Here is a 20,868-nt window from a genome sequence, read left to right on the forward strand (position 1 = left end):
CAATCACAAACGAGTGAATGTGTTTGAAATACAGCCATGAGGTGACACAAACATAACTTCTGCAGTCTCAGTCCCAAGCTTCTTTTGTTCCAAACCTAGATAGACCATTTTACCTCAAACCAGGCAGGCTTTTAGGTTACTCGTGCATTAAACGACACAGAACATTGCACTTTTTAAAACATTTATATTTATATATATAAAAAATTAAATATATATAATATATAGTGTGTTTGAGACTAAAAATATAGTACATAATATTTAAAAAAAAGGAAAAAAAGGCAGAATAGGAAAAAGTGTGAGGGACACAGATACACATTGCTAAAAATCTACGATGGTTTGTCCTAACAAAAATAATATATATATATATAATTTTTTTCTCTTAATTATCATCATGGATCCATTTATTATCGGAATTTGGAATTAGAGAAAACTGAACTGGAGCCAGAAATAGAGGTTGTAATTCCAAGAATAGTTGGGCACAGAAAAATGTAACCACAAGGAACCCTGGGGCCTCTTCCTGATAAAATAAGAGGCAGCAAAATCTTCTGGGTTACTATTGCTAAAGACATTGTGTCAAGAGTTTGTGTTGGCAAAGTTGGCTCACTCCCCAGAGTTCAGGTGGTTGTATCTAAAAGAGCTCCAGAAGCCAACAGGAGTCCTGGCCATCAACTCTCATAGGCCAGTAGTAAGGGCTTCCAAAAAACCAGGAATTGGTGTGTGTGAGGGGTGGGGGAAACAGCAGACTGGTGGGAATGATAGTTCTATGCACATCATAGAGTTATCTCATTAAGGGCAGGCTTGAATCAGAGCTGCCCAGTATGGCCTGTGACTCCTGCACAGCAATTAACTCTCCAGGGACAGGGCCTGGAGCTCCCTCACAGTGATGCACAAAAATGGGGTTCTTCCCTCCCTTTCCAATCCCCAACCCCAGAAATCAAAATATCTGGGGCCATATATCTTAGTCCTCTCCCCACCAACCTAGAGGTGGAATTTCAGATCTAGGCTGTTAGATGTGAGCCACGGATGGCTCAAAAACAGTTGGGCCTTAAGGAGAAAAGACCACAGGAGTAGGGGGAAGGGACAGGGAGAAGGGAATGAGATATTTATATGCTAATTTTATAGGCTCTTCACAAAATAAATGCCTCTCCAAGGACATCTCTTGGTCTATGCACCTTCCTGTGCTCCTCCTGGGGCTCCTCAGGGCCAGGAGCTTCACTTAGTTCTGGAAACTCGCTTGACATGCAGAAGGACCTGCACAGGCAGAGAACAGTGCCTGGACTCAGATCACATAGAACAAAATGGTCAGAGGTGAGGGTTTCTGAGCCTGGAGTGGTCTTCAGAGGTCCTAGAGTTCCGCTGCAGGAACAGAGATGTCCACAGAGTAGTGAGGCAGTGACGCAAGCCAAATGGCCTGACCTTGCTGTTTGAAGGTTGAGGGTACAGGGAGACCATCCAATTCTATTACAGAGGGTCTGGTATGCACGGCTCCCATGTTAACAATAGGGCATGAGGGCAGTCAGACTCCCCACCATGTGCTTCATCCACAGGGCAGGAAGATGGCCCTTCAGAACCGCAAGGACAGCAGCAATTGCTGTCTAAGGAGACAGCCCATCATCCAGAGAAGGCATAGATGAGCTAACATTTCCTCATTTGTGTCAGCCTGGCTCTGATCCACCCTTGCCTCCTCCTTTCTCACTTAGGATAGGTTTTGCTTCATGTCAACTCTATGGATGGCCTTTGGGAGATCCAAAACTGAGTATGTAGGTTGGACCCACCACTAACAGAGACCACAAAGTCACCCAGAGCCATAAAAATCTCTTTGGGACCCAGAGCTTCTGTTAAAACTGCTGTCGCCCTCTTCCCCCTTTAGATCTTCTCCTTGCTGAAGAGATCAGCTGTACTCACCCCTGCCCTCCAACTCAAGTCACCTCGTCTGCAGGCATAGCCTGGCTTAGTAAGAAGGGAGCTGTCTCTAGGACAGGTTAACGTTCCTTAGGACCAGGTGGAAAAATGGCTGCTCTTGATTCCTACGCAACAAGTAATATAGGCACATGATAAATTCACCATGTCCTGTCCTGGCCAAAAACACCTTTGTGGACCTGTCAGAATCAAGTAGCCAACCGCAAAGTCAGACTTAGGTTTGGAGGTGGCTGACAAAAAATCCATTAGGCCAAGGGGAAGACTTTCTTACAATGGGAGAGAACCTTCCTTCTCCTTGGCCCTCCCTTGATTGCTTACTGCTCCCTACTCCCTGCTCCCTGCCAGAGATGGGAAGTTCCCCCCACCCCCTTCTCTAAATGAACATGGTAAAAATAGAACAATAGCTTTAGGTTGGTGCAACCTTTTCTCTGCATTTCACAGGCCAGAAAATTGGAGGCAGTGAATGTGAAGAGGCTAAGCCAAGGTCACTCAGCAAATAGCAGCTGCAGAACAGGGTCCTGGATCTCCTGACCCCCAACCTTCTGCTCTTTCTACTAAAACAATAACATCACGGGTGATCAAGATCACCCATGCTGGCATCACCATGCTGAAGAGGAGAAAGGCTCGAGACCAAGAGCACCCTCAACTCTCCAGAGGCCCTAACAGATGGGTCCCCAACTTTGATTCTGATCATGCAGAGTCTAAGTTACAGAGGACACAGACTGCTTTGGTTGTCGGTACTTTGCGCAGTGCATGATGCCATGGGGCACTGGCATTGGGGAATGGGAAGTGGCCCTGGCGATGGGAAGTGGGGAACAGTGGCACAGCTGTCTGGACCAGGCGTCCTTTCTCAACCATTTCCCAGCAGTGCTGAGGTACCTCATGACCTGTGTTCTTACCATTTCAACACAAGAGGACCTACTACTGAAACAAAATGGGGAAATAAGAAAACTTGGCCAAACTCAAAACAAAAAAATGACTATTTTTTTTTAAAAAGTTGCTATTTAAAAATGTTTGGATTACCCATGGTTTCTGGTATCTATGAAAATACAAATTTGTATGAATTTATCTGCACTGGAACCTACATTCTTAACAGATCTCACCGCTATCAGAAAGCCTCTGGGGGAGGTGGGAGTCTTTAGGGATGGAATACAGCTGGACACTCGTAATGCCCCAATAGGGACCACTCTGCAGAAACTGCCTCAAGTCTCAAGTGCAAGAGATCTCAGAAACTGTCAAGTCTGAACTGAAGCTACTCATTTTCCTGGATATTATCTGGTCTTTATCAGCAAGGGGATGGCTGGGAATGTCACCCCACAGGCCCATCTGTAAGGGTGGTGATGGCCCGTGGCTGATGAGCATGTAACTCATTAACGTGAACATGACTAATGGATGGTGACCACCGAGAAAGGGCAAGGAGCATTCTGGAAATTGTACAGGGCAGGGAGAAGGGTGCAGGGGGAGGGTGTGCGCCCACCAGGCTGGCTGCGATGGGCAGGTGGAGAACAGCCAACTCCAGATGCGACTTCTTGGGGAGGCTGAGGCAGAGGTACAGATTCTTTGGAATGCCTATTCTCTTTGGTCAGAAGGTGGCGGTTGAGAAGCAGTGGCATGGAATATGGAGGGGGGTATGTATTAAGTAGAGGATGGGAAAGCATGTGCCATGGAATGCCTACAGTGCCCTTCCATGCTACTGTCTCCTTTGGATCAGCATGAGCTCTCCTTCAGGGCTATTTCCAGGCCCTCTGCCCCTCACCTATCTCTCTGAGGCTCATGAGTACCTGCTCTGTATGCAACCACACACACTAGGGCTGTCACCCAAAGCTCAATACTCAAGGCACTAAAAGTAGAAGGAATCTGATTGGTTCAAGGAAAAGAAACAAAACTAAAACTCGGAGAGAACATCATCCAGGCCTCCTGGATGGCAATCTCTGACCAGCCGGTAGGACCTCGGGTAGGACAGCAGTCTGGAAGGCATCAAAGCCCACCTGCTGGTGTGACAGGTCTCACCACCTGGATGTATAAATATGGACTCAAAGTGCTTGGAATCTGACATGTAATGGTGGGTTAGGAATCTGATGGAGAACAGGCGCCCCCTTCCTTTCTACTGACATTTGTATTTGTGTGTGGGAACTCCTGCAAGCTTCCTTTCCAAACGAGCCTATCACTGTTTTTGTTGCTCTTGCCTTTGCACTCTGACCCCACTATACCACTTGCCAAGGCCAAGAAGTGGGGTAGGTAAGGGGAAAGAGGGCTTAATGGCTATCTCTAGTGTTAGATCTGGGAAGTGCCACATAGGGCACAGTGGTCTCTGGTCAATTAAGGTTAAGGTCCTGACCATCCTTTCTCTACCACAATCTGAACTTATCTGGCCCACTCAGCAGAGAAGGGAAGGGAGCGGTGCTACGGGTAATCTCTGGATCCCTCTGCAGCTGACAGACCGATGCCCACAGTAGCAGCCAGGACGACTGGCATTTTGATTTCAGCAGAATAGGGGCTTGGATGTGAACTCAACTGTCAGAGCTGTTCTGAAGACAACAACTAAAATAAATCCAAGGTCCCATCTGCAGGCCTCCGAAGAGGAAAGCAATGTACCCAGGATATAAAAACAGACCACAGAAACTGTGCCAGAGCCACTGACTCCCATACGTCATGGTCCCCAGGCCAAAGCCTGCCCAGTCCATTTTACTCCACTGCTCCGTCTACTCATGGGAAAACAGAGGGGTGGGATCGAAAGGGAATGCTAAAAAGTGCCCACTCTGCTCTCCCCACCTTCACTTTCCCTGTTCCCCATGCTGGGGTCTCAAGCAAGCACGCAGGTCAGAAGAGACACCTCCTCCCGAAGAAGAGGGAAGGGCAGGCCCAAGACGCTGGGGCATGCGCAGAGCACCATCCTCGGGATTGGGGAAGGGGGGGGGGTGTTTCTGGGAGACCTGCTCCCTACCTGCCATAGCGGGAGGAGGAAGGCTGGTCTGAGAAGGGAGCAACGAGCAACGCCCCTGAATATCAGGGAACAGCTGTGAAAGCCTTCTCCTCTGCCCCGCAGAGATGCCCAAGCGGGGTGCTGGCCCCTACACGTGAGTCTGCATGCGCTGCTGGAACCGCTGGCCGTAGTCCGAGTGCTGGGAAGTGTAGGAGAATCGGGTGGCTGTGGCGTACTTGCCAATGGGGTCATACGCCTCGTATGGGGTCCGCTCTAGGCCAGAGGGTGGGGCCTGGGGATAGCCCAGTCGGTAGGTGGGGTACCCAGTTGGCCCGGGGAAGGGGTGGGAGTTGAACTTTTCATAGTTTTCATAGGACAGCTGGCTGGTGGTGTCGGTGCCGGCTGGGGCAGCAGGGCCGGAGGGTGTAGGCTCAGGGACATAGTCAGAGGCAGGTGCCCGGCTGTAAGTATTGAGCTGGGCGTAGCCACTGGAGTGAGAGAGCCGGGATGAGGGGCGACCATCGAAGCGTGTGGGGCCAGGGGCTCGGTAGTCAGCATACAGCACTGCCCTAGAGGCCGGGCGGTCTTCGTGGGCTCGCACATTGTAGTAACCGTTGGTGGGGTCCTGGGGGACAGCGGAAGAGGATGGAGACCATTAAGTTTCCTCTTGAAGAGGATGGGGGTCTTATCACAACTTTCTGGGCCCTTCCCCGACAGCACCCTGTGCCATTCCACCTCCTCTGTTTCTTCAGCCTGACCCCTCTCCCAGCCTCCCGCCTCCCCACGGCAGGGCCTGGGCTCCATTTCCCAGCCAGTCCCTGCTTTCCCTACCTTCATCTCATACTCTTCCCGGGTGTCGATGGTGTCACAGCGCAGGTCCTGTTTCAGGTCCACGTCATCCTTAAAGGGCTGCAGAGCAGGAAGAGGCAGGAGATGAGGACTTTGCTTTTGTCTTCCTTCCACAACCCCATGCCCCAAGGCCACTGCTAAGGGAAGGGTCTGGGTCAGGGGCAGACCTGCGTCTATACTGTTTTCCTGCCCAGGCTCTAGGGTGTGCTGGGAGGAAGCCAGGGGCCTGGGTTCTGGCACTCATTTTGTTGCTAACATGAATGTGACCGTGACTGGATGACTGCTGCTCTCTGAGGATGATTTCCTCATCCTAGCCTAAGGGGGTGGGGGGTGGGGGGGAAGGTTAGGCCAGCGAAGATCTAAGGGCTTCCAATGTTGCCTTTGTGGGGAAGGACAGGGCAGAGGAAGCCTAAGGAGAATTTTCCCCTACCTGTACTCTGCTGGAGGGAAATTAGCTTGGCACGAGTGTGTGTGTGTGTGTGTGTGTGTGTGTGTGCATGCGTGTACACAGAAGACGGGGGTGGGCTCACTGAGGGAGGAGAGGGCTGCAGCTATGATATGAGAGCAGATGGGGCCGGATCTAGGAGTGTGGAGAACGCATTAGGCTAGGGAGAGCAGGACCCTCACTGAGTAGATGGCCTTCATGACCCGGGTTGCCGTGGAGACGCTGGCAGTGTCGTCCTCACGGTCGGAGTGCATGGTCAGTGGCTCTCGGTTCACGGTCTCCACTTTGATGTCCAGCTTCCTCAAGGTGACATCCTTGCGACCTGGGACGGGGACATAGATGCAGCTGGGCCAGATGTTTTTGCTGATGGCCTCTGCAGTGGTTGCTTCCAGCCCCTCCTGGACTGGGGATTAGGGTAGGGGGGAGGCAGACAGAAATGGTGCTTATACAGGTCCCAGACTTACTGCCTTTTCGGCGCCGGTAGAGGAAGAACACCAAGGCGATGAAGAAGAAGATGAGCAGGATGCCTGCGCCGATGGTGGCCCCGGCGATGATGCCCACGGGCAACACCTCTTTGGATGGGGAAAGGAAAAGGAGGAGCGGTGAGGAGGAAGCCACAATGGATCTGAGCTTAGTATTGCCTGATGGTTCCCCACAAGCTACAATGGCAGCCCTGGGCTGTGTACAAGGCCCAGTTCTGGCATGGCTTGTGGACCTTATGATGTGTAAGTCTAGGTTGGAGTGTGGTTGGATTGGGTCTGTGTTCCAGCCTGACCAAAGCTGAGGTCATGATTAGGCCCTATCCTTACTGTAGCAGGGCTCTGGCTTGATCCTGGCTTGTTGTCTGTCAGGTCTCTTTTGTCCTACCTGCTGGAAGGTTTGGCCCCTTCCTTCTTGGGCTGAGCACTTGTTTGAAGTCTGCTGCCTCCAAATTCTCCAGCTTCGTGCTGTGTCTGCTCCATCTGTACTAATCTCCTGGGACTCCAACGTTCCTCCCAAGTCCCCCTTTTTTCTTTTCTTCCTTTTCTGCTGGTCCTGGAGCTTGAACCCAGGGCCTCGTCATTATCCCTGAGCTTTTTTGCTAAAGGCTAGCATGCTACCACTTGAGCCCCAGCTCCACTTCCCCTCCTGCTTCTAGAACTGAGGTGCACAGGAATCCCACTTCTGGCCTTCTCTACCAGGCAGTCCCAGTTGCCTCCAGATCCACTAAATGACTTTTTCCCTCTGACAACCTTCCCCACAGAGCCCCTAAGTACTCTCTACCTGTCATACCTCACCCCGCAGGCATCTTCAGCTAAACTTGACCAGATGGCTTCCCCAAATCCCCCCTGACTGAATGGTTCTCAAAAAGCAAAAAAAAAAAAAAAAAAAAAAAAAAGGAAAATACCAGCAACAAACAAATGTTGTCTTTCCCTTATCAGACTTAGGACTTCATTCTGCCAGAGGTGCTGAAAGGAGAGAATTGTCTCTCAGATTACTGGTTCTTGAAGAAGTGAGGGGGAACTCGAACTTACTGAACACCTATTATGTGCCCAGTATTTATACATATTCTTTCATTTAATCCTTACAACTCAACAAGTATTCTTTATCCTGATCATTAGATTTTTCTCCATCTGAGTTCATTTGCTTCCATGCTAAAAGTTCCTATACTAAGCTGAGTTTCTTGTGAACAGAAACTATATCGTATTCTTGGATGTCCCTGTAGCTCCTACTACAGAGCCTGGCACATAAAGATGATCAATCAATGTTCACAATGTGAGTGAATTTCCCTAGCTGAACATGAAGGCAGGTTCTGGATGGGAGGCCCCAGAGGAGTCTCTCCCTCCATACTCTGTCCTGATGACTCATGCCTGAATTCCCAGCTACTCAGGAGGCTGAGATATGAGGATTACAGTTCAAAGCTAGCCCAGGCAGGAAAGTCTGTGAGACTCATATCTCCAAATAAGCACCAGAAAACTGGCTCAAAGTGGTAGAGCACTAGCCTTGAGTGAAAGAGCTCAGGAACAGCACCAGGAGTTAAGGGAGGGTTGCGGGGAGGGGGGAAAAGACTCCAGAACCTTGCATTCCAGTCCTGGCTCATCTCTGAATCTCAGTGTGTGTCTCAGCCTGCCCTGAGCCCCAGCTGGGCACCAGCAGAACCAGTCACCTCGCTCCTCCAGTTGGATGATGGCTGTGCCGGGTCCAAAGCTGTTCCAGGCAGTGCAGTTGTAGTGGGTCTGGAAGTCAGCCTCCATGACATTGTTGATGGTAAGCGTGGACAGCACCCCGCTGCCAGAGTTGGTCCTTTCCACCGTATAGCGTTCCAAGGTCCCCACCTCCAGGAAGTTCTCCTTCCATGCCCAGGCCTGGGGTGAGGAGGACAGGAAGCAGATAAGGAAGGGGCAGGTGGCAGAAGTTCCCAGGTGTCTGTCACCTGAACCCTTAAGACACCTCTGATATGTCCCCTAAGCCGTCCTGCACTCACCCTGTTCACCCTGTAACCATCTGTGTCGCAGCCACAACCTCAAACCCTTGGCACTGGACCTCTGGTCTAGGACAAGCTGTGGCTCTCAAAGAGATATTCTACAAAGGTAGATTCTTGGGACTTATGTCCTAAATAGAAATGTCCAGGGAAGGGTTCCAGGATTCTGTTTTTATAATGATTCCATGATGGATGCAGCTGACATTTGGGAACCCCATACGTTGCAAAGAATGTTCTGGATTAAGACACCAGCCAGGAGCTGGTGGCTCATGCCTGCCTGTATTCTTAGTTACTCAGGAGGCTGAGATCTGAGGATCACCTATCAAAACCGGACTGGGCAGGAAAGTCTGTGAGGCTCTTAACTCCAATTAACCACTAGAAAACTGGAAATTGATGCTGTGGCTCAAAGAGGTAGAGCACTAGCTTTGAACAAAAGAGCTCAGGGACAGTGCCCAGTAGTGTCCCCCCCCCACCACGCTCCAGTCCTGGCTCTTCTATCCCTCCTCTTTCCATCTCTGAATCCCAGTTTTTCCTTGGGTAAAATGAGAGAAGCAGGGTGGCACATGGTCAAGGTTTCCTCCAGCTAGAGCTGCAATTCTAACCAGGCATAATTCCACCTTCAATCCTACCTTTAACCAAACCCACACAAGTCTGCCTGGCTGGCTCTGGAGGCCCATCCAGGAACCAGAGAGGAGCATCCTGCAGGACCCCGTCCCTGCCCTCCATGCCAACACATCCCCCTGCGTGCCTTCACCCAAGACACAGGCTAAGGAGGGCTATCAGCCCAGCATTGGCTCCTTGCCAGAGATCAATTCTCTCAGCTCTGTAGGGAAAGCCCCCCGGGAACCCGGCCGCCTGCTGCCTGGGCAGCCGTGGTAATGAAACGTCCCTGGGCAGCCCTAGAGTTAGCCAAATGGTCATTAAATGTGATGAGGGGTTTGACGGTTAATGGTCACGGAAGGAATTAATGGCTCATAGCATGGGGGAGAGGAGATGGGGCGGGGATGGGTGTGTGGAGAAGGGCTAGTGGGAAAAAAGGCAGGAGAAGAGAGCAAAGTGGAACAGGGAGGCAAAGAATTGATGGAGAGGGAGGCAGGGGCAGGGTGAGGGGAGGAGGGAGGAAAGAAAAGGCTAGGCAAGCACCTGTGCCAGGAAGGCGAGAGGAGAGCTACCATGACTCCTCAAGGAAATCCTACAGGTAGGGGTTATGACCTCTGATTTTACAGATGAGGAAACTGAGATGCAGGCAACCCATGGCTCATACCTGTACCTTGCTACTCAGGAGGCTGAGATCTAAGGATTGTGATTTGAAGCCAACCCAGTCAGGAAAATCCCTCAGATTCTTTTTATTTTTTTTTTTGGGGGGGGGGCCCAGTCATGGGGCCTGAACTCTGGGCCTGGGTGCTGTCCCTCAGTTCTTCAGCTCAAGGCTAGCGCTCTACCACTTGAGCCACAGCGCCATTTCCAGCTTTTTTCTTTTTGCTTATGTGGTGCTGAGGAATGGAACTCAGGGCCTCATGCATGCAAGGCAAGCGCTCTACCACTGAGCCACCTTCTCAGCCCCATCCCTGAGATTTTTTTTTTTTTGGGGGGGGGGGTCCGGTCGTGGGGCCTGAACTCTGTGCCTGGGCGCTGTCTCTCAGCTCTTAAGCTCAAGGCTAGCACTCTACCACTTGAGCCACAGCGCCACTTCCGGCGTTTTTTTTCTTTTTGCTTATGTGGTGCTGGTGGAATCGAACCCAGGTTCTCATGCATGCAAGGCAAGCGCTCTACCACTGAGCCACCTTCCCAGCTCACCCCATCCCTGAGATTCTTATCTCCAATTAACCACCAAAAAGCTAAAAGGTAGCTGTGGCTCAAGTAGGATAGTGCAAGTCTGGAATGGAAAAAAAGCTGAGGGACAGCACCTAGGCCCTGAGTTCAAGTCTTAGTACTGGTGCACACGTGCATGTGCATGTGCACACACACACAACAAGGCACTAATTTCTCAGGGTCACACAAATGAAGGATGAGTTGTGATTGGCACAGACAAGGCACAAGATGAGACTACCAGAAAAGGGATGGGGAAATGGCATGAGCTGAGGAGGCTGGACAAGGGGAGGGGGGCCCACACGGCTGTTCTGAGACTCATCCCCATACTCACAATGCGGTCCGGGGGTGGTGTGCTCCCGATGAAGCATTCCACCTTGCCACCGTCGCCCCTGACGGCGTACTGCACTGCCTCGCTGGAGATAATGGGAGGCCCTACAAAGCGAGGAGACACAGGCAGGCCAGTCAGGAGCTGCAGCCCTTGTCCAGCAGGGCCTCCATCACTCAGGCCACTCACCGTTCACATAAAGCGGCACCTCCCGCTCAGCCACTCCAATCCGAGGCACGATGGCCCGGCAGGTGTAGGTGCCCGCATCTGCTTGGGTCACCGACTTCAGTAGTAGCTGGTTGCTGTTACTCAGGACCTGGGCAGAGAGAGCAGCCTCGGGTGGGGAGCCAGGAGGCCTGGGCCCCTAGGTCCATGAGGGCCCCGCATTGGAGGCATGGGAAAGAAAGCAGGAAGGGCCACAAGTGAATTGCCAGAGGAAAGAAAGCAGGTTCCCGAGTCCGGATGATTCATCCATCCCTGTCTTTAGGTAGCCAGGCATTTGAAGGTACCAACTTTACAAGGGTGGGCAGGGAGGGGGGGTGGTGAGAGAGGGCAGGCAATGGCTACAGTAATTTTAAGAGGGTACAGTTCCTAGCCAGAAGCCGCTTTCTCCCATTTAGAATCCTAGTTACTCAGGAGGCTGAGATCTGAGGATTGCCGTTTTGAGGCCTTTCAAGGCAGGAAAGTCTTTGAGACCCTTATCTCCAATTAATCACCAATAAGCTGGAAATAGAGTTGCTAGCCTTGAGCAAAAGAAACTAAGGGACAGCACCCAAGCCCTGAGTTCAAGTCTCAATACCAGCAGCCCATATACACACAAATAAAAGAGGATACAGTTCCTTCTGATGATCTGTTCTAGTGTTTTTATTGCCAAAGCAGGCCAGACGTTTTGTTTAGAAATTCCTTTCCCTACAATTTTGGCTCCTACTGTCTAATGCGCATCTCTAGAGCTGTGGGATCCAACCATCTCTCCTCGGTAGCTTCCTGTTCAACATTGCTTTACCAGATCTCTGGCCACTGTAGCAGCATCTCTTTGGACCCTTTTCCAATCTCCCACCCCACCTTGCAGAGGCTGGTGAAGAGGTTGCGACTGATCCCATATAATGTTCTTCTCTAAATCCCAAGACCTTAGAAATAGCCCAGATTCAAGGTGGAAAATAATACTGCCACCCCCACCCATAGCCAGAGCCCTTCTTCCCAGCACCCAGGACAGGCAGGGAGAGGCTTACCATGTTTGAATCCTTCTTGGTCCACGTGAGGGTGAGGGGGGGATTTCCAACCCAGACACAGGTGAGGGTCACATCAGAGCCAATGTCTGTGGTTGTGGGCTTGGGATCAACTACAATCCGGGGAGCAACTGAAGGAGACAGAAGTAACTTATCAGGGTCTCTCCTAGCAAGCCAACTCTCTTCCTTCTTCTTCCCTCTCTTCCTTCTTCTGCCCTGCTACCCCTCATAGTTATCGTGCCCCCTGCCCCAACTCTATCAGCTGCATGGTGCTTTTCCCCCTAACCTTCCACCTGAGGTCTTCAAAGGCCCCGTTCTGTCTCCTGTCCCTGCCCCTCCAGCTACTCACAGTGGACATTTACTAAAGTGCTGACGTTGGTGCTCCCCACTTTGTTGTGGACCTCACAAGACACAGGCTCCGTGAAGAAGGAGTAATCCACATTTGTCTCATAGCGGCTCTCATGGGCATCTTCTATCAGGAAACCCCCTTTGGCCCACCTGGGGGGTGGCGTGTTGGAAGAAACATAAAGATGGGATCAGAACTCAGGACCCTCTCCACTGTGCCAGGGACGCTGATTGCTCCTGTCCCCTCTCTACCCCTCAGGTCTCTGGGACTCTCCAGCAGCATTCCCAGAGTAAGCCCCCCGCCAACCATTTCACCTGTAGCCTAGGATCTCAGGGTTGGCCGTGGCCTGGCATGTGAAGACTACGCGCTCTCCCTCCTGCACCGTCTGGGGCTCGATGGACAGGGTCACTGTAGGAGGGTCTGCCAAGTGACGGGACAGGAAGTCAGGATCTTTTCTGTTCCTAAAGTTTCCTTTTCCTCGCCTAGCACGTACACTCAGACTTCTCCACTATGGGGATCAGGGTTTACAGTATACAGTGTCTAATAAATAAGCAATCCCCAGCTGACCAATCACCAAGGAACAAATTATTCAAGGGCTGCAGTAACCAACTGTGGCCACTAGGCGTCGGTGTGGACTCATTTGGTTCACTGAAAACCACGGGGCTGGAGCATCCCCCAAATTGCTGCCTACCACCCCCTCTGCCTCCAGCCTCTCATGGTTCCCTGGGCAGAGGATATTGATTGAGCATTTATCAGGTAAGCATGCACCATCCACACTAGATTTAACACTGACAATCCCAAGAAGCAGGTATAGGTCTACAATCCCTTGTGAACCTTAAAGACTATGCATTTCTACATTTTCCACAGCCTCTCTACTGTAGGAGACCCCCAGCAGCCTCTGGGCAACACTACACAGTGACTACATGAACACAGCTACAGTGAAAGGTATGAATGTCAGGTTAAATAAATCTACAAAGTGCCTGGGCTCAGGTGCTGCCACCCAATCACTTCAGTTTGGAATTATAGATAAAGAATCATGATGGCCCACATCTTACTTACTGCAACGAATCACAATTCAAAATGGAGACCCAGAAGGATTCACCATCCTCCCAAGTCACACACTGGTTTAGAAATGGAGGAAGACTTCCTTTCTCCATATCCAGTACTTCTACCCTCAGTACTCACGGTCCAAACCAGGACAGACAGGGATGAAGAGAGCCACACTCATTCTATGCTTCTCAAAGGCTGCCCATATCTCATCTTCCCCTCACCACCTCCACCAGCCAAGATTGTCCCCTCCCAAGGCCCCACTCACGATGCACATCCAGCTCTATCGATGTCTCCTTGCCGCTGGGGATGGCCTCATTCATGCTGCGGCACGTGAAGACGCGTCCAATGTCCAGGTCTGTGGGGTTAATGAGCAGCTGGCTAACCGTAGTCTCCCTCTTTCCATCCTTTAGCAACTCCTAGAGTAGGACAAAGACAGAAATGATGTGGTCCAACTAAAAAATCTCTTCTCTCAATTTCCTTTCCACGTTTCCTTTAAAGTAGACTTTAGAGCTGGGGCACTGGTGGCTCACACCTGTAATCCTAGCTACTCAGGAAACTGAGGTCTGAGGATGGCAGTTCAAAGCTAAACCTGAGCAGGAAAGTCCATGAGACTCTTATGTCCAATTAAGAGAACAAAAAAGCTGGAAGTGGAGCTATAGGTCAAATGGTAGAGCACTAGTCTTGAGCCAAAGAAGCTCAGAGACTGCCCAGGCCCCGAGTTCAAGCCCTAGGTCTGGCACAAAAATAAAGTGGGCTTTCAGTTATTTATTTATATGTGTGTGTGTGTGTGTGTGTGTGTGTGTGTGCTCGCATGCGCGCATATGTCCCCAAGCTCTTTTGTTCAAGTCTAGCATTCTACAACTTGAACCACAAACTCTACTTCTGGCATTTTGTGGCTAATTGGAGATTAAGAGTCTCATGGACTTTTCCTTCCTGGCTGGCTTCAAATCACGATCCTCAGATCTCTCCTCAAGTAGCTAGTTTTACAGATATTGAGCCACAAGTGCCAGGCTTAGATTTGGTTTTTTAAGCAGTTTTAAGTCTGCAGAAAAACAGAACAGAAAATACAAGTCTCCATATATTCTTTTCCTCACCTCAAGTTTTCTTCCTTGTTATCCTCGCATTAAAGTGATGAACTTACTACACCAGACATATCATACTGATTTATTATTATTAATGGAATCTTCTGGCTACACTCTTTTGTGTTCAGCAGTTTTCCCCCAAGGGATGGGATTGAGCTTCATTCCGGGAATTCTCAGAGTTCACAAGTCCTCCCATTCTAGGAAGCCTCCTTGGGACAGCCCAGCCTTCAGGGTGCTCTCCTAGTCCCTCACAAAGACTGCCCCTCTGACCTCCAAGCTCACCCAGCCCTGCTCACAGCAATCACGAGTGTCTCTTGACTCTCTCCAGCTAGACCACAGACTCTTCCAGGATAAGGACAAAGATAGTCTCAAGAATTCAGAGAGGCCCAGTGACTCTTAGGCTGAGATTCCCAAAAGCGATCATAGGAATCTTCAAGCCATTTCCCACATGGCAAATAGCCTAAGAGAAAGCGTGAACCAAAGTATGGTCCTACAGTTAGACAGCCATGCCCCTGTCTTTGGGGGACAGCAGTGAAAGTGTCACCAGTCTTAGCATGACATTAGCAAGTCCACTTGTTTGACCACTAAAATATTTTAAGACATGTAGCCAGTTTCCTTCTTCCCTCCCTCCCTTTCCTTCCTTCCTCTCTTTTCCCTGTTCCCCTTTCTTTTCCTTTCCTTCTTCTGTTGGTACTGGGGATTGAACTCCGGCCTGGGTGTGATCCCTATTTTTTTCTCTCAAGACTGGCTTTTTCCTCCCCTCTACCACTTGAGCCACATCTCCACTTCTAGCTGTCTCCACTTCTAGAGTCTTGTGGCCTTTCCTACCCAGGCTGGCTTCAAACTGTGATCCTCAGATCTCAACCTCCTGAGTGGCTAGGATTACAGGCCTGAGTGACCTGAGCCTAGATTGTATAGCTTTTTTGTTTTGTTTCAGTTCCACTACTGAAGGGTACAGTAGAGTTAGAAACTTACTTCTAGGCCTCAGTGTTCCCAACTGTTTAATCAGGAGTTGGACCAGATAACCTCTGAAGGGCCTTCCTCACACCTGGGCCCCTGGAGTCTGTGATCAGACCCCTGTGGGAAAGGAAAAGGTGACCCGGGTGCTAGACTTAAGATGAGCCAGAGGATCAGGCAGGGTCTCACCGTGCTGGCCACAGCCCCTTCCTGCTGGGTCCCATCCCGGAACCAGATGATGGTGGCTGCGGGCTTGGCGTTGAAGGCGCGGCATGTGAGGTTGTGGGGCGTGCCTGCCTGCAGCAGAATCACAGGCCCTCCATCGATCCTGGTGTCCTCTGGGGGGACTGTGGAGGGAAGGAGGGCAAAGTCAGCCCCAGGTGTGGCAAACACCTTGCTGGGAAGGCCTCCTTCCATCTGCCCTTCTCTCTCTACACACAATCACTATGTCTATTGCTTCCACAGTGGCTTCACCCAAGGACCTCAGACCAGAAACTTTCCAGCCCCTGTGCATCTCTTCCTAGCCACTATCCAAGTGGAAAGTACTGGGCTATCTCAAGGTCTGAGTCATCCTGGGGAAGAATGTCTACCTCCACAGGGCTTCTTACATCCACCCCATCCTATTTGCGCCGCCCTACACCAGCCAGATGGGCACTCCCACATCACCAGCTCTATCCATCACACACACCCTCCTCGGGTTTTCTCCAAGACACAGTTAAAACTATGCCATTCTCCAGATCAAACACCTTTAATGGCTACAACTGCTCGGGACATTCATTGTAAGCACACTGGCGTTCTGTTCTGAGGTCCTCAGGCCAAGCCCTGCCGGTTCTCATCATCTCACTTTGTGGCACATTTCTGTCTCACCGATGGCTTTTGTACTGTTAGCATCCTGGTTCACAGCCCAGGTGATGCACAAGGCCTGCCATGCGCATCCCTCACCAGTTATCCAGAGCGTTTAGCATCAACTGTATTTACAAATCTCCACCCCCACCACAACTGATACTCCTTGGAAAAGCAGGCCAGGTGTTCTCAAATTAACATTTGTATGTAGTCTCCAGTGCCTAATAGGTGGCTAAAGTAGGCCCTTGCTAAATGCTTAAGGAATTGAACTAATCAAATGTCTCGAGCTAACAAATTCTGGATCTCATTCTGCAGCACTCACACAGGTGAACCCAACTCTAAGTTTCCTGCAGGCAGGGGCTATTCTTAGAACCGCAGAGTCCAGCCAGAGCTTGGTGGAGAACAGGACTTCCTGAGTCAATTTATGAGCAACTAATTGATGGGATAAAACCAAGAAGAGGGCTAGGAAGGTGGCTCAGTGGTAGAGTGCTTGCCTCGCATGCATGAGGCTCTGGGTTCAATTTCTTAGCACCACATAAACAGAAAAAGCTGGAAGTGGCACTGTGGCTTAAGTGGTAGAGTACTAGCCTTGAGCTGAAGAGCTGAGGGAGAGTGCACAGGGCCAGAGTTCAGGCCCCATGACCAAAAAAAAAAAAAAAAAAAAGAGCCAGTGGCTCATGCCTGTTATTCTAGCTACTAAGGAGGCTGAGATTTGAGGATGGTGGTTCAAAGCCAGCCCAGGCAGTAAAGTCCGTGAGACTTATCTCCAATTAACCACCAGAAAACCAGAAGTGGTGCTATGGCTCAAGTGGTACAGCACTTGCCTTGAGATGAAGAGCTCAGGGACAACGTGCAGGCCCAGAGTTCAAGCCCCATGACCAAGCAAAATTTAAAACACCAACAATAAAAATATCTTGATAAAGATGAGGAAGACTTGGAGGGAGATTTCCAGAGACAACAGGCAGTCAGACACTGGGAGGCCCTTGGAGGCGGGGATGGTATAGGCCTGTCCTAGAGTTTGAGGAGTGAAGAGAAATTTCTATCCCAGGGTCTCCAGTAGAAAGAAGCTGCCTACAATTGTCCTCCACTATCCAGCTCAAGGACACTGACTGGTATTGGTGGGGAAAGAATGGAATTTGGAATCAGCTGCCCTGGTTTCAAACACTGACAAATTTATTTACCTGTTGTGTGATGTGCAGTGAGTCCCTATACAGAGTCTCTGTTTCTTCACCAGAGATTTAACAATGCCTGTTCCCTGGGCCCTTGTGAAGGTCAGTGAAGTACTGGATATAGATTGTACCATGCCGGGCACTTGTGAAGTGTAAAATCTGTTAGCTTTTCTCCCTGAAGAAAACCAGCAGTGGCTCTAGCTCCTGCCTGGGTAATTACCCTCTGAATCCCCTGCTCCTCCTCCTTACTCCCTGGTGTATCTGGTTCCAATGCCAGAAGGGGCCAGGTATGAGGATGGAGGTGGGAGGCGATGTGAGAAGCAGACAAATAGGGAAGGAGAGGACACTCAGGGTCTCCTGACCTGCCTGGGTCCCTCTAAAGTCATCCCTTGCTGCCACCTGGAACGTAAGTATTGTTCTGTTTTGGTCAGTCATGGGGCTTGAACTCAGGGCCTGGGCACTGTCCCTGAGCTCTTTTGCTCAAGGTTAGCACTCTACCACTTTGAGCCACAGCTCCACTTCTGGAATTCCAGTGGTTACTTGGAGATAAGAGTCTCACAGAGTTTCCTGCCTGCACTGGCTTTGAACTGCAATCCTTGGATATCAGGCTCCTGAACAGCTAGGATTACAGGTATGAGCCACCAGTGCCGGGCTGAATATAAGGTTCTTTAGAATTTTCCAAACTCTCTGCCCACGCTCCACGAGCCTATCACCACCCTCCATATGTGACCAAAGGGAAGAAAGGGGGTAGAAATGTCAGTTCAGCCACAGTTAGAGAGTGTGAGTCTATGTGTTTATGAACAAATATTTATGATTGGTGACTTAAATCTGTATATCAATATGCCTACATGTCTGTGGGCTCGGTTTTGAAAAAAAAAAAAAAGTCAAAAGTTACATTGACACTTAATCCCCAAGGCTGTTATTGTGGAGATAAAAGCAAGATCCAGGAGGTGAAGCCAACTGTGAGCTATCTAGAGATAGTCAATCACCCTTACCATTCCCATGAAGGTTTACCTCGGTCAGCTAAAATGCCTTGGGAATGTGATTGCATTTTATCCTGACCACAAAGTACATTTACTAATCCTTTCATGGGAGTATCACGAATTCATAGACAAGGAACCAAGGCTCTGGGATGTATCTGCCCACATGCCCAGCAATGAGAGTGTGTTAAGTGGCAAAGGGGTGGGATGAGGAAGACCATGTCCTCCTGACCTCAAAGCCATAAGTCTACAGATCTATATTACGTCTACATCTGGGTCTGCAGGTGGCAGAAGCCTCCTCTCAAAGCCAGTCACATGGAGCAAAATGAAAGAGGCCACTCTGTGAAGAAGGCTGGCCTGAGACATGGAGCCAGGAAGACTTGTGAGGATGGAGGGAAGTTCATGAGATTGGCCTGGGCAGAGAGACAGGTCCCAGGATCCACTGCTCATTTCTGCCCTGCCTGGTTATCTGGGCCCCAGACTGTTGTGGGCCAAGGCTGAGGGCAGGCAGTAGGCAGGAGGGGTGCAGGAATATCAGGCCTTCCTTTTTTTTGGTCGGTCATGGGGCTTGAACTCTGGATGTGAGTGCTGTCCCTCAGCTCTTCAGCTCAAGGCTAACACTCTATCACTTGAGCCACAGTGCCACTTCCAGTTTTCTGAGTGGTTTATTGGAGATAAGAGTCTCATGGATTTTCCTGCCTGGGCTGATCTTCAGATCTCAGGCTCCTGAGTAGCTAGGATTACAGGCATGAGCCACTGGTGCCCAGCTACATCATGCCTTCTTATTACCAACATGGGGTATTCAGGTAGTATTCAGGTGACTTGGGTGGAGGTGGCAGGGGTATTTGAGTGCTCAAGAAAAAAAAATAGGACAAAGAGACAAGGGAAGAAGGGCAGCTGAACTAAGCATTCCTGGCTTCCTTTCAGCTCTGTGGTCTCTCCTGCTCCACTCAATTCAAATCATCAAGACGGAGCAGGAAGGCCCCATCACAACACTGACAATGTCTTCCCACATGTTAGTCATTTCCCCCATGCCCGTAGCTCTGCTTCATTCATCTTCAGGCTTTCTAACAATGCACTTCCCTAGCCAGTGTTCCCATTGGCGTCTCCTCCTCCAAGAAGCCTTCTCTGACTGTTCCAGGCCATGGACTACAAGGCCTTACTCCTGACACACTTGGCATTGAGCAGGCTTTTCATCTCCCCACCCCCCACCCCCCAGTCACCTCTTTGCTCTATACTGAGGTAAGAGAGAGAAAGGAAGAAACTCAGGGCATTTTGTGAAGGTGGAAGTTCTGCAGGACACAAATAGCACCCAAAATAGAGGCAGCGAGGAAGAAAAAAAAGGGAGGAGTTCTCCTAGGTTTCATGTCTCTCAAACATTGCTCGCCTACCAGCGAGGCTCACACACTCTGGGCAAGGGACGGAGAGGAGTTCCTGGTATCCTGTGCTGTCTCTTAATTCTTGCTTTCTGACCTCAGTCCTGCTCCTGGCTAGCCTTCCCATTGTAGTCCCAAAGAAGAAAAACAAAGTCCCCCACCATCCCTGAATCATTTAGTCCCTTGGCGCCTTCACATCCAGAGACACCAGCTGCTGGGGCCCTCCCGTTCGCACTTATTCTGACACTTCACATTTGCCCAGATCTTCACAGTTTGCAATTCACTGTGCATGAGCACAAGGTGGCCGTTGCTAAGAAAAGGCTGGCAGCATTATGTCACTTTACCATAACCAGGGAGGAAACGTGTGCCTGGGGTGTGACCTTTTACCCAAATGGCCAAGGTACAACCACAGCCCAGCCCTCTGGACCCTCAGAAGCTAAGGAGTCTCTGCTACAGCTGAACAACTTATCCATTCCTACTTCCCCCCACAAATGCAAAGCATATACAATCTAAGCTCATGAATCTTTCCTCCTCCTCTCCTGTTCCCCAATTCTTTGGGTCAAGTGAGAGAAAAGGCAAATAGGCAGAACAGAATAGGTCAAATGAAGACAGGAAAGAGATAGAAATAGAGTAATGATAAAAGAGAAGATGGGTTTGCAGGGAGCCAGACAGAGAGAGAACAACTGAAGCCAGGGGCTGGTGGCTCATGCCTGTAATCCTAACTATTAAGGAGTCTAAGATCTGAGGATTGTAGTTCCAAGCAGTCCAGGTAGGAAAGTCCATGAAACTCTGATCTCCAATCAACCATCAAAATCTGGAAGTGGAGCTGCGGCTCAAGTGGTAGAGCGTAAGTCTTGAGTGGAAAAAGCTACTGAGTTCAATCCCTGAGTTCAAGCCTCAGTATAGGCAAGCAGGAAGAAGGAAGGAAGGGAGGGATGGAGGGAGGGAGGAAAGGAGGGAGGAAGGAAAGGAGGGAGGGAGGGATGGAGAGAGGGAGGGAGGGAGGGAGAGAGGCAAGCAGGCAGGACACTTGAGGCCAAGGCTCCTGGAAACCACAGAACTGGAGAGACAGAAAGACCAAGGGCTGAGGAGAGAGAGGAGAGG

At 50.3% G+C, this 20,868-nt stretch overlaps 1 protein-coding gene across 2 annotated transcripts in view; it reads right to left on the bottom strand.

Annotated features, from left to right (window-relative positions):
• Positions 1-204: 204 nt before the first annotated feature.
• Positions 205-20,868, bottom strand: part of Kirrel1 (kirre like nephrin family adhesion molecule 1) — a 112,312-nt gene continuing 91,648 nt past the window's right edge. Inside the window, exons 4-15 of one of the 2 annotated variants that reach the window (XM_069999984.1) lie at positions 15,586-15,743; positions 13,623-13,773; positions 12,622-12,727; positions 12,311-12,459; positions 11,965-12,092; positions 10,925-11,051; positions 10,742-10,842; positions 8,284-8,482; positions 6,602-6,709; positions 6,320-6,459; positions 5,675-5,752; positions 205-5,468 (exon numbers count right to left, since the gene is read on the bottom strand). In XM_069999984.1, the coding sequence (XP_069856085.1) occupies positions 4,992-5,468; positions 5,675-5,752; positions 6,320-6,459; positions 6,602-6,709; positions 8,284-8,482; positions 10,742-10,842; positions 10,925-11,051; positions 11,965-12,092; positions 12,311-12,459; positions 12,622-12,727; positions 13,623-13,773; positions 15,586-15,743 (1,922 nt within the window). In that variant the 3' untranslated portion in view covers positions 205-4,991. Of the gene's footprint in view, positions 5,469-5,674; positions 5,753-6,319; positions 6,460-6,601; positions 6,710-8,283; positions 8,483-10,741; positions 10,843-10,924; positions 11,100-11,964; positions 12,093-12,310; positions 12,460-12,621; positions 12,728-13,622; positions 13,774-15,585; positions 15,744-20,868 lie in introns of both variants that reach the window. The other variant, XM_069999983.1, reaches the window with a different exon arrangement.

Source organism: Dipodomys merriami, unplaced genomic scaffold (assembly GCF_024711535.1).
Source record: "Dipodomys merriami isolate MVZ:Mamm:240054 unplaced genomic scaffold, mDipMer1.0.p SCAF_56, whole genome shotgun sequence".
NCBI classification, from domain to species: domain Eukaryota; kingdom Metazoa; phylum Chordata; class Mammalia; order Rodentia; family Heteromyidae; genus Dipodomys; species Dipodomys merriami.